Raw genomic sequence first — 13,036 nt, 5'->3', positions numbered from 1 at the left:
GCTTCAGCAATACGTGAACTGTGAACTTCCTGATGTTCAGGCTGGTTTTAGAAAAGGCAGAGGAACCAGAGATCAAATTGCCAATATCCGCTGGATCATGGAAAAAGCAAGAGAGTTCCAGAAAAACATTTATTTCTGCTTTATTGACTACGCCAAAGCCTTTGACTGTGTGGATCACAAGAAACTGTGGAAAACTCTGAAAGAGATGGGAATACCAGACCACTTGATCTGCCTCTTGAGAAGTCTGTATGCAGGTCAGGAAGCAACAGTTAGAACTGGTCATGGAACAATAGACTGGTTCCAAATAGGAAAAGGAGTAAGTCAAGGCTGTATACTGTCACCCTGCTTATTTAACTTATATGCAGAGTACATCATGAGAAACGCTGGACTGGAAGAAACACAAGCTGGAATCAAGATTGCCGGGAGAAATATCAATAACCTCAGATATGCAGATGACACCACCCTTATGGCAGAAAGTGAAGAGGAACTCAAAAGCCTCTTGATGAAAGTGAAAGTGGAGAGTGAAAAAGTTGGCTTAAAGCTCAACATTCAGAAAACGAAGATCATGGCATCTGGTCCCATCACTTCATGGGAAATAGATGGGGAAACAGTGGAAACAGTGGCAGACTTTATTTTTTTGGGCTCCAAAATCACTGCAGATAGTGACTGCAGCCATGAAATTAAAAGACGCTTACTCCTTGGAAGGAAACTTATGACCAACCTAGATAGCATATTCAAAAGCAGAGACATTACTTTGCCAACAAAGGTTCGTCTAGTCAAGGCTATGGTTTTTCCTGTGGTCATGTATGGATGTGAGAGTTGGACTATAAAGAAAGCTGAGTGCCGAAGAATTGATGCTTTTGAACTGTGGTGTTGGAGAAGACTCCTGAGAGTCCCTTGGACTGCAAGGAGATCCAACCAGTCCATTCTGAAGGAGGTCAGCCCTGGGATTTCTTTGGAAGGAATGATACTAAAGCTGAAACTCCAGTACTTTGGCCACCTCATGCGAAGAGCTGACTCATTGGAAAAGACTTGGATGCTGGGAGGGATTGGGGGCAGGAGGAGAAGGGGACGCCAGAGGATGAGATGGCTGGATGGCATCACTGACTCAATGGACGTGAGTCTGAGTGAACTCCGGGAGTTGGTGATGGACAGGGAGGCCTGGCGTGCTGCGATTCACGGGGTCGCAGAGTCGGACACGACTGAGCGATTGAACTGAACTGAACTGTGCTGTGTAACACGCAGGATTAGTTCCCCGACCAGGGATTGAACCCACGCCCCCGTTTTGGGAGTGCAGCGTCTCAACCACAGGACTGCCGGGGAAGTCCCAGGCGAGTGCTTTCCCTCTTATGGATGGGCCACCTGTAAAATCCTGCTGCCCATCAGCAAACTGAGCACTGAGTCCAAGAGCTGAACTTGGACTGGGTCGTATGGCTGTCACCAGCCCCATGTGGCTCATGAGCCCTGAACGTGAACTGAGTCCAAGTCCAGAGCACACTGGCCCACAGCCACCTCCCAGCACGAACCCCTCGGACATATGGTACCTATGGAAAACGTGAGGCCTTTCCCAGCAAACTCTTTTCGCAGATCCTCCACGAACTTTTGTCTTATGTTTTCTTTCTGAGGAAGACAAAAAGATACAGAGTCTAGAGCAGTAGACAGCAGGCTTTCTCGGCCACAGACAGGCACACCACGTGTCCGCATGCCCGGGCTATTTCAGGAAGACTCACCTGATCGAGCTCGTAGAACTCAATGCGTTCTTCCTGGCTGCAGCTTCTTCCGATCGGCGACACGTTCAGCATCCCGTTACGGAACTCTATGAAAGTGCCCCTGGGCGGGAGGGGAAGGGGAGAGGTGTCCCGGAGACACATTTGAGCAACATGGCAGAAGGACAGATGGGCTAAGAGGCAGCCAATTCCACAGGCAGAGGCGGGTGCGGTCAACATGTGGAGGAGCTGTGCTGGGCCGTGGGCCGTCACCAGCCCCACGTGGCCCGTGAGCCCTGAACTGTGGCTGATCCGATCGGAGATGAGCGTTTAGAGATTTCATGTGAAAAAGTGTAATCCTCACTAATAAGGCTTTCCTTATCTTTTAAAATATTTACTTATTTGGCTGAGCTGGGTCTTAGTTGCAGCATGAGAGACCTAGTTCCCTGACCAGGGATCGAACGTGGGCCCCCTGCATTGGGCGCGTGGAGTCTTAGCCACTGGACCACCAGGGAGGTCCCGATAACGCTTTACATTGACTGCATTTGACATGACTGTATTTTGGATACATTTGGTTAAATAAAGCATATTAAAATGAATTTCACTTGTTCCTTTCTTTCCTAAAAACCAAAAAACCCAGGACTGTAGAAAGCTCAAAAAATATATTACATTTCAGCTGGACAGTGCTGCTCTTGGGCAGAGAATGTTACAGCGAGCAAAGAGCTATGGAAACAATTACTAGCTCTTCACGCTCCCCGAGGAATCTGAAAGTATCTATCCAGACATCATGGCCAGTGATTTAGTGAAATGCTGCTTTTCACCAAGCAAAGAGACACAGGAAAAGCTGCTGAGGATCCCAGGTGAGCTCAGTAACACCACTGTGAAGATGAGCGCCAGGCATGGGGCTGGGACCAGATTCCAGGCCAAGGCAGGCCACAGTTTACCAGGTGACCTTGGGCACCGCTCTGAGCCTCAGAAAGGGGCTAAGGGCACTCGCTCTAAGCCCCCAAAGGAGCTCCTGAAATCTTTATGTAAAAGTACTTTGCTAACTGAGTAGCAATGGATACTCAATCAGGTAAAGTGAAAACGGCAAAGTCTCCCTCACTGGACCCTCCCCTGCTGTGCTCCACTTGCAGAGAAAGAGGCAAACATGTACACTGGAGACACTATCCCAACCCCCGCCCAGCTGACCTGGACTCTCAACAGCCCGGCTGGTCCCCCACTCCGTCTACATGTACACGGGGGTGGGGGGCAATGGTTATCATTCGGGGGCAGGGATCCTAGGCCTGTGGGTCCTAAACTGTCAGTAAAAGAGCTCTATTGTTTCCCCAGCTCAAGGACACGTCATTACTCTCATTCCCCAGAAAGGGAGGGCGGCTGATGCGTTGTTGAATGGCTTCTAACACCAGGACTAAGGCAATCGATCAAGCATTCACTTCCCCCCTGAAGATCTGGACTATCTGACATCTCACTGCACCTGCCTGACCTGTGTGGGGCACAGAGTGAGGCCCACGAGAAATGTGGGCAAACACTGCTCAGAGGGTCTCAGCTCTGCCTCCTGAATCCACCAGGAACCCTGGGCTAATTCAGTCGCAACTCTGCACGCTGGTCTCTCACTAGACGACATCCTCTCTGAGAACGGGAGTGGATCTTACCCTCTTTTTATTTTCCCTTAACGCTTAGCTCAAAGTAAAGACTGAACTGACCTGAATTTCTAATTTACGCAAATGTCAACACCACAGGGTAACGAACGCTCATAGGTCACCTCCCAGTTCCAACAAAAACGGATCTGAAGGTCCGCCCGCCTCATCCATCCCGCTTCCTGGGACAGACGAGAAAAGACGAGAAAACCAAAAGCCCCGCCCTCTGAGAGGAGGAGCCGAGCAGGGCCACCTGATTCAGGAAATCAGTCTTTAAAGCGCAGCATCTCTTGAGATTCAATTGCATCTCTTGAGATTCAATTGCCGTTTCAGAAACGTTTCACCTCCTAATCACTAGGGTGTCACACAGTAAGTGCAGAAAACAGAAGAAAATGAAAAGTATTTCAAAGAAACCACCTGTAACCTCATTACCCAGAAACAGCCACCGTTAGTATCCGGTCCGTTTCCTGACAATCTTTTAATTGTGGCATGTGTGCATGTTACTATTATTATTTAAAAATGGGAACTGAGCTGCTGCCATGCTGAGGGCGGGCATTGAACTATTGGGTCTTCAGATGCAACAGAAACCGGGAGCCCGGACATTTAAAATCAGACTTTCAAATGACAGCCCTGGGACTTCCCTGGTGGTCCAGTGGTTAAGAATTCACCTGCCAAGGCAGGGGACACAGTTCGATCCCTGGTCTGGGAAGATTCCACATGCTTTTGGGCAATTAAGCCGGGAACTCTAGAGCCCTCGAGCTGCACACGGAGTCCAGTGCTCCGCAACAAGATGCCACTGCACCGCACCTGGGGTAGGCCCCGCTCGCCACAGCTAGAAAAAAGCCCATGCGTTGCGGCAAAGACCCAGCACAGCCAAAAATGAATGAATGAATGGATGAAAATGAAAAAACGACAGCACTTAATTCAGATTGTATTGAACAGTGGGGGCCAAGTGAACTTGGATCTGGGGGGGGATTTGGCCCGGGGGCCTCTAGTTTTGACCCCCCAGCTGGGGCTGATGCGTTTCCCACGCTGCTGTCACAGGCAGGGGCCTTGACTGGCAGTCTTTGAAAGCATCGAGCTTTCAATTCCTGTCATGTGGACATGGCATCATTTATATAATCATTTGTCCACTGCTAGGACTTCTCTGGCGGCTCAGACGGTAAAGCGTCTGTCTACAATGCGGGAGACCCAGGTTCGATCCCTGAGTTGGGAAGATCCGCTAGAGAAGGCAATGGCACCCCACTCCAGTACTCTTGCCTGGAAAATCCCATGGACAGAGGAGCCTGGTAGGCTACAGTCCATGGGGTCGCAAAGAGTCAGACACAGCTGAGCGACTTCACTCTCACTTCTCCTTTCACTTTCCTTTAGTCCACTGCGGGCCTTGCAGAAGGTTTCCGGTGGCCCCTTGTAAGCACTGCACTGTGGAGTTAACTGAGCCCCAACCCGCCAGATGATGTGACGCTATACTCCAGCAGCACCTCGTTGCTAAGAGCAAACCTACCTCTTCTTCGGGAGCTTGATTTTTGCGATGTAGCTCAGACAGTAGTTGATTAAATCCTGGATTAGGGCTTCACCCAGGTGACCTTGAATATTCTAGATAAAGAAAATGTTGATGTTACTTGACACAGTGGGAGATGTTTTCAAATGGCTTTCCAGCCAAGCCAGGTTTTCAGCCACCGCAGGCCGAAGGTCACCTGGCGGGGCTGGGTGACACCCACACTGCCTTCCTCCTCTCCCTTTCTTATTTGCTGAAAACATTGGGCAAACCAGAAAGGGCTTCAGTCAGAACCATTTCCTGCTTCATCACTCAAGATTTTTATGTTCATTATCTCTCAAAGTACTTCCTGGAAGCCCCAGAAGAGTTTATTCATTGCTGCTTTTATCCCATTAAAATATCTGCAGACACGGATAGAAAACATATTTGTTTCACTTCAGTTTCCTCTTCTGTCTGAACAGAATGATCCTAATGGTAATAAGAGCTACACAGGACTGCATGAAAAATGTCTGTAGCAAGGCAGCCTGCACTGGTCTCTGCTACCATAACAGAAATATTAATTACCCTTAAAAAGCAATTGTAAAAATTAAGTTAGCAATTTGAAATGTGTAATCGTCACATGGTTCAACATCCAAAATTTAAAAAACGAGAGTGAAAATTCATTATCATTCAGCCCCTGGAGGCATTTAAGTACCTTTCCAGAAAACATTTGACTAGTAGTCTGTCGTAGTCTGGATACTTACAAACCTACCTGTTTACACAAGAGTTTCCCATCTCTGTATGCTACCAAGCCATTTTCTGGAAACACGTAATCATATTTTTTAATAACTGCCAACAAAACAAAAGAAACTTTAGAATGCAATGAATTGAACCTTGTGTTTCTATTTCTTCATTAACACGTGGCCAACAAAACTGTTAAACTCCAACACCGACCTATCTTAACAGATTGGAAGGGTGGAATAAAGCTCCTTAAAAATTTTTTTAAAAGACGCTTTGTTATCAATTTAACAGATGACAACTAGGCTGCAGACTGGAGAGTTGGTAGTGGGTCACTGCGTGTCTCTGCCTTCCGCCTGTTCATTTGTAAAGGCAAGTGAAAGCCAACAATGGCTCCCAAACCCCACTGTAACCTGCGTCATCCGGACAGTGAGGAAAACCTGCCGAATTTGAGGCTATGTTCCCGGAGTTTCTGAATCAGAACCTGCAGGGGCCGGGTTAAGAATCAGATGATCTGTTTTCAAAAAAGCTCTTCAGGTGGTTCTTAAGACCACCCACATCAATCTTGCCTGCGTTCACCCTGTCATTTCAGTCGTGTTCGACCCTGTGTGACCCCATGGACTGTAGCCCACCAGGCTTCTCTGTCCACAGGGGTTCTCCAGGCAAGAACACTAGAGTGGGTTGCCATTCCCTCCTCCAGGGGATCTTCCTGACCCAGGAATCGAACCCACACTTCCTTCATTGGAGGCAGATTCTTTACCGCTGAGCCATAGGGGAAGCCCATATCCATGGATGGTATCAAACTTCAGGCGCTTGTTATAGTGCAGATTCCCAGGCACGGTGTGTTGGGTGGGGGCCAAGCGCTGCATTTGAACGAGGTCCCCAGGTGATTCTCATATAGGTGGGTCTTTCACTTTCTTCTGGCTCGTGACTATTTTGAATCTGGTGTTTCCACTCACACTCTGAAAGGTAAGACACTGTCCTACACTAACAAAACCTCTCTGAGCCTGTAGTTAAATACATGATCAGAGGCAGAAAGGGCAATCAGGACCAGGTAACAGGGACTTAATGTGCCCCATTATGTTGTTTATACAGGCTTCCCAGGTGGGCTCAGTGGTATAGAATCCACAGGGTTGATCCCTGGATTGGGAAGATCCCCTAGAGTAGGAAATGGCAACCCACTCCAGTATTCTTATCTGGGAAATCCCAAGGACAGAGCAGCCTGGTGGGCTACAGTTCACGGGCTTGCAAAGAGTCAGACATGACTGAGTAAATTAAACAACAAACAACAACATGTTGTTTATGGTGTTTCTAAACAGAGCACCTACAAGGACAATTAGTGAAAGAGGAACAGAAAGCTTTGTTTTAGGCGGCACCCCAAGACATGCGGGATCTTAGCCCCCCAACCAGAGACTTGAACCCATGACCCCTGCAGCAGAAGCATGGAGTCTGAACCACTGGGACCATCAGGGAAGCCCAGAACAGAGGGTTTTAAAGGGCCCCCACAGATTACTCTTTCAGTAACCGGTCGGATACATACAGCCCACACAGATTTGCACTGGAAGGTATTACGTCTCGAGGAGTGGTTCTCAACTGGGGGTGACGCTGCCCCGAGGGACATCTCTGGTGTCTGGAGGCACGTGTGGTTGTCACCCTGGGTGAGGGGGCGCTGCTGGCATCAAGTGAGCAGAGGCTGCAGATGCTGTTCAACAGCGTCCGATGCATCGGACAACAGAGAGTTCTTGGCCCCTGACGTCAATGGTGCCAAAGAGAAAGCTCAGGCCCTCGAGGTCTCCACCCACTGTTTCTCACAGGGCCCCATCTCAGGCACCCCAGCGGCCCTGGGGCCATGAAGATGAATAATCCGTAGTCCCAGTCTTCAAGCCAGACAGAAGCAGACAGTCTCCAATACTCAGCACTACATAAGCAGCTCTAGAATCTCCTGAAGGCGGTTGCTGAAGTACGATTCCCAGGCCCCGCGGACCCACTGCGTCAGTCTCTGGCTTCCTGGGCCTGGGGGTCTGGATTCTGGTTCCCTAGTCGGGGAGGAGCCTTGGGTGACTCTGGGAAACACTGAGCAATCGGACAACAGAAGTAGGCGTGAAGACCCACAGGACCCCTCAGCACCCAGGTGAGCAGGGCGTCTGGATGGTGCCCAAACTGAGGCCAGGAAGGCAGTTAACAGATATCAGCAAGAAGGATTCCAGGCCGAGACACAGACACCATTTCTAGGTCCATCTGTCCACGTGTCTGAGGACCAAATGCTTCACCAGCAGCTCCAGAAATGTATTTTTAGGATTAAAAAAAAAAAACAAAAAAAACAGAAAAACTAAGGGCAGAGAAAATGTTTCCCCATCGAGGAAGCAGGAAGGCTGCCCCACAGGCAGGAGGGTTCAGGGCTGTAACCACGACACTAAGTGGCGACGGGTCCCGATAACCTCACAAGAAGTTACTGTTTCACCAAAACCTAACGAGCAACGCAGAGCCTACCGTCATCTCCCAGCTGCTCCTGTACTTTCTCAAAGTCCGACCCGCCGACGACACCAATTTTGATCTTCTGCCTCAGTTTTTGCAGAAAGCAATCCATGTCTTTGGTAATTTTCTGCATTTCAAAAAGGAAAATAAACAGTCAGGAGACATGCAGGAATCGGGAGATTAAGACCCCCAAGAGTAACGCAACCTTTACTCTCCTACTTGTCTATCTGCTTCTACATCTACAGGTAAGACCAACTGTTTGGCTGTGCTTTTTGGACACTGGGGGAGTCCCTGGTGGCTCGGATGGTAAAGTGTATGCCCGCAATGCAGGAGACCCGAGTTCTATCCTGGGTCGGGAAGATCCCCTGCAGAAGGAAATGGCTACCCACTCCAGTATTCTTGCCTAGAAAATCCCATGGATGGAGGAGCCTGGTGGGCTACAGTCCATGGGGTTGCAAAGAGTCAGACACAACTGAGTGACTTCACTTTCACTTTTCACTTAGGGACATCAAGTTATCAGAAAAAAAAAAAAAAAAAAAAACTTGTTAAAATTTTTACCTGGCTTAAAACACACAAATAATACAGTAACAGCTGTTGTATTTTGCTCCAGCTTGTTTTTCTCCCTGTGCATTTATACTCTTGTCTGTAGGCACATACATAAAAAAAAGGTTCTACTTTTTGAAACACCAGTTGGACTCACTGTCTGGCTTGCACAATGACTTGCTTTCTCAGTATTAAGCTGTGATCCTTCCAGAACGCACATAGACCCATTCCTTTCAAATGCTACACTGTACTGCATTTATGGATTCAAGTTGTGGCTAATTCCAACCCATGTGCTAATTCGAAATAAATTTTCAACTGAGATAAAGTGACATCCCTGTGTTAGGCAAACCACAAAGTATCTTTTAAACCCTTGTTTCATTGCTGCTGGCAGTCTTAATGGTACACTTACATGGACACATATCTTCATAAATAAAGCTGTGATTGTACACTTATCTTCACAAATAAAGCTACCAGAAACTGAAAGCAAAAAAATCCACTTAACTTCAGTACAAAAACGTCTAGAGTTCAATCTTCTCTTTTTCTTTAAAAAGCATTAAGAGTAGTACACGCATATGGTTAATAAAATTGTGCAGAAGGGCTTCTAAGAGAGTGCAATCTTTTCCACATCTTCCGGTGGAGTCTTGACCTAGTGGAAAGTCTAGTGGCCTCTGAGTCAGTGACTCAAAACGGGCCCCAGAGGCCCCCACAAGTTGTACTCAGACATGAGCTCAGAATGGGAGGAAGTGGGGAAGAGTCCTGTGATCGCAGAACATTAAAAACGCAACACTAACAACAAACACAACACCTACACCTTCACACAGAAGCCAAAGGTACCATTTATTTTTGTCTGGACCCTTGTGAGCACCGATGAGCTGAATGGTCTGGCAGGTCAGCCAGGAGACATGCTCAACACGCATGGGTCAGAGAGGCACCTTCTCCCTTCCAGGTGGCAGCAAATATTTTTCGACAGGAAATAAGACCCAGCTGCTTCTGACCACAGTCGAGCATGTAAACTACCCCCCACCGCAGGAGAGAGATATGGAGTCAAGTAGCCACACAGCAAAACTATCACAATGCTTCTTTTTGTGGGGGGAGGCGCACACCAGAGAGGCCTTTTTCCATTTATTTAAATATATTAAAAAAATGTTTTTACAATGTTGTGTTGATTTCTACCATACAGTGCAAGTCAGCCATAATCACACATCCACCCTCTCCCTCCCCTCCAGGTCATCAGAGTGCCAACTTCTCACCAGCTATCCATCTTGTTTATATGCTGTTGCTACTTTCTCCATTCATCCCACGCTCTCCCTCCCTCCCCCCGCGTCCACAAGTCCATTCTCTGTAATAGCTGCGTCTTCATTCCTTCCCTGCAAATAGGGTCATCAATAGCACTTTTTAAGGTTCCATATAGGCACATAATATATTTGTTTTTCTCTTTCTGCCTCACTTCACTCTGTGTGACAGGTTCTAGGTTCATCCACCTCACTACAACTGACTCAAATTCATTCTTTTTTTATGACTGACTAATAGTCCTTTGTATATATGTATCTCAGCTTCTTTATCCATTCACCTGTCAACAGACATCTAGGTCGCTTCCATGTCCTGGCTGTTGTAAACAGTGCTGAGATGAACACTGAGACACAGTGTTATGGTTTTCTCAGGGTATATGCCCAGGAGTAGGGTTGCTGGGTCATATGGTAGATTTATTTCTAGTTTTATCTCCATACTGGTCTCCATAATGGCTGTATTAGTTTACACTCCCGCTAACAGTGTAGGAAGTGAAAGTGAAGTGAAAGTCGCTCAGTCATGTTTGAGTCTTTGTGACCACATAGACTATACATATCTAGTCCATGGAATTCTCCAGGCCAGAATACTGGAGTGGGTAGATGCTCCCTTCTCCGGGGTATCTTCACAAGCCAGGGATCAAATCCAGGTCTCCTGCATTGCAGGCGGATTCTTTACCAGCTGAGCCACCAGGGAAGCCCAAGAATACCAGAGTGGGTAGGCTATCCCTTCTCCAGTCAATCTTCCTGACCAAGGAATCGAACCAGGGTCTCCTGCACTGCAGGCGGAGTCTTTACCAGCTGAGCAACCAGGGAAGCCCTACCAGAGTAGGAGGGTTCCCTTTTCTCCACACCCTCTCCAGCATTTATTGTTTGTAGATTTTTTGATGATGGCCATTCTGACTGGTTGAGGCAATACCTTATTGTAGTTTTGATTTGGATTTCTCTAATAATGAGTGATGTTGAGCATCTTTTCATGTGTTTATTGGCCATCTGTCTGTCTTTTCTGGAGAAATATCTGTTTAAGTCTTCTGCCCAATTTTTGATTGGGTCATGTTTCTAAATAACTCTTTAGTTATGAAAATTCAAGGAATCCTTTATAAGTCATCCCAGACAAAACAAAACACAAGGAGCCCAAAACTTGGAATTAATGTGAAAAAATATATATACAGAAGACTTCCTAGGGATAATTAAGGAAAATTAAGGAGCAGAAGAAGAGTCAGAAAACCAGGCCTGCGGGCCAGAACCAACCCTCTGCTTGTTTCTGTACAGTGACTGCAACACAGTCATATCCATTCATCTCTGTGGTGTCTGCAGCCATGACTACAGGGGTGAGCAGCTGTGCGAGCCTCAACCATTTCCTACCTCCTGTGGTGGGGCTAGGGGAGTTTAGATGCTCGATTGTGGTCACAAGCAGCTTTTTACAGAGCAAAGTTTGCTGACCCCTGTATAAAATCACTTTAGGGCACTGCTGATCATTTCCTTAGGTGTGATCACAAAGTTGTGGTTCCAACAGAGGTCCCTGTCAAGAGCTGCAGGTGTAAATATTCAGGGGTGAAGTACCATTATGACTACAGCTTCAGAAGTGATGCAGCAAAGATTAAAAAAGAGAGCGAGGACTTCCCTGGTGGTACATTGGGTAAGAGTCCACCTGCAGGAGACATGGGTTAGATCCCTGATCTGGGAAGATTCTGCATGCTGTGGGGCAACTGAGCCCATGCACCCCAACCACTGAGCCCACATGCTGCAACTGTCGAAGCCCATGCGCCCAGAGCCTGTGCTCCACAAAAAGCCACCACAAAAAGTCACTGCACCCCAAGAAAAAGTAGCCCCTGCTTGTGGCAACTAGGGAGAGCCGGAGGGCAGCAACAAAGACCCAACGTGGCCAAAAATAAACCCATAATCAAACAAACAAACAAAACCCAATTGTTGTTGAATCTAAGTGATGTGAATATGGTTCTTTGGGGTACTGTTTTTTTCCCCCAGCGATTCTGTTCGTTTGAAGCTTTTCATGAGAGAAAGCTGGAGAACAGTCCACCCAGGCTTGTGCCCTGCTTCTCTTTGCAGGCTTCTAAGAAGTCCAGTGGGCCTTAGAAAGCATCACTACGAACAAAGCTAGTGGAGGTGATGGAATTCCAGTTGAGCTATTTCAAATCCTGAGGGATGATGCTGTGAAAGTGCTGCACTCAATATGCCAGCAAATTTGGAAAACGCAGCAGTGGCCACAGGACTGGAAAAGGTCAGTTTTCATTCCAATCCCAAAGAAAGGCAAATACCAAAGAATGCTCAAACTACCGCACAATTGCACTCATCTCACATGCTAGTAAAGTAATGCTCAAAATTCTCCAAGACAGGCTTCAGCAATATGTGAACCGTGAACTTCCTGATGTTCAAGCTGGTTTTACAAAAGGCAGAGGAACCAGAGATCAAATTGCCAACATCTGCTGGATCATGGAAAAAGCAAGAGAGTTCCAGAAAACATCTATTTCTGCTTTATTGACTATGCCAAAGCCTTTGACTGTGTGGATCACAAGAAACTGTGGAAAATTCTGAAAGGGATGGGAATACCAGACCACCTGACCTGCCTCTTGAGAAACCTATATGCAGGTCAGGAAGAACAGTTAGAACTGGACGTGGAACAACAGACTGGTTCCAAATAGGAAAAGGAGTTCGTTAAGGCTGTATACTGTCACCCTGCTTATTTAACTTATATGCAGAGTACATAATAAGAAACGCTGGACTGGAAGAAACACAAGCTGGAATCAAGATTGCCGGGAGAAATATCAATCACCTCAGATATGCAGATGACACCACCCTATGGCAGAAAGTGAAGAGGAACAAAAAAGCCTCTTGATGAAAGTGAAAGTGGAGAGTGAAAAAGTTGGCTTAAAGCTCAACATTCAGAAAACAAAGATCATGGCATCTGGTCCCATCACTTCATGGGAAATAGATGGGGAAACAGTGGAAACAGTGTCAGACTTCATTTTTCTGGGCTCCAAAATCACTGCAGATGGTGACTGCAGCCATGAAATTAAAAGGCGCTTACTCCTTGGAAGGAAAGTTACGACCAACCTAGATAGCATATTCAAAAGCAGAGAAGTTATTTTGCCAACAAAGGTTTGTCTAGTCAAGGCTATGGTTTTTCCTGTGGTCATGTATGGATGTGAGAGTTGG

At 47.1% G+C, this 13,036-nt stretch overlaps 1 protein-coding gene across 1 annotated transcript in view; it reads right to left on the bottom strand.

Annotated features, from left to right (window-relative positions):
- Nucleotides 1-13,036, bottom strand: part of PMM2 (phosphomannomutase 2) — a 30,870-nt gene that overhangs the window by 13,105 nt on the left and 4,729 nt on the right. Inside the window, exons 2-6 of the mRNA XM_010840457.1 lie at nucleotides 8,052-8,163; nucleotides 5,596-5,672; nucleotides 4,851-4,942; nucleotides 1,731-1,830; nucleotides 1,545-1,620 (exon numbers count right to left, since the gene is read on the bottom strand). Coding sequence (XP_010838759.1) covers nucleotides 1,545-1,620; nucleotides 1,731-1,830; nucleotides 4,851-4,942; nucleotides 5,596-5,672; nucleotides 8,052-8,163 — 457 coding nt within the window. The remainder of the gene's footprint in view (nucleotides 1-1,544; nucleotides 1,621-1,730; nucleotides 1,831-4,850; nucleotides 4,943-5,595; nucleotides 5,673-8,051; nucleotides 8,164-13,036) is intronic.

This window comes from Bison bison, unplaced genomic scaffold (assembly GCF_000754665.1).
Source record: "Bison bison bison isolate TAMUID 2011002044 unplaced genomic scaffold, Bison_UMD1.0 scf7180017864144, whole genome shotgun sequence".
Classification (NCBI taxonomy): domain Eukaryota; kingdom Metazoa; phylum Chordata; class Mammalia; order Artiodactyla; family Bovidae; genus Bison; species Bison bison.
Note: the sequence above shows the minus strand (reverse complement) of the source record. Positions and strands in the feature narration are given on the sequence as shown.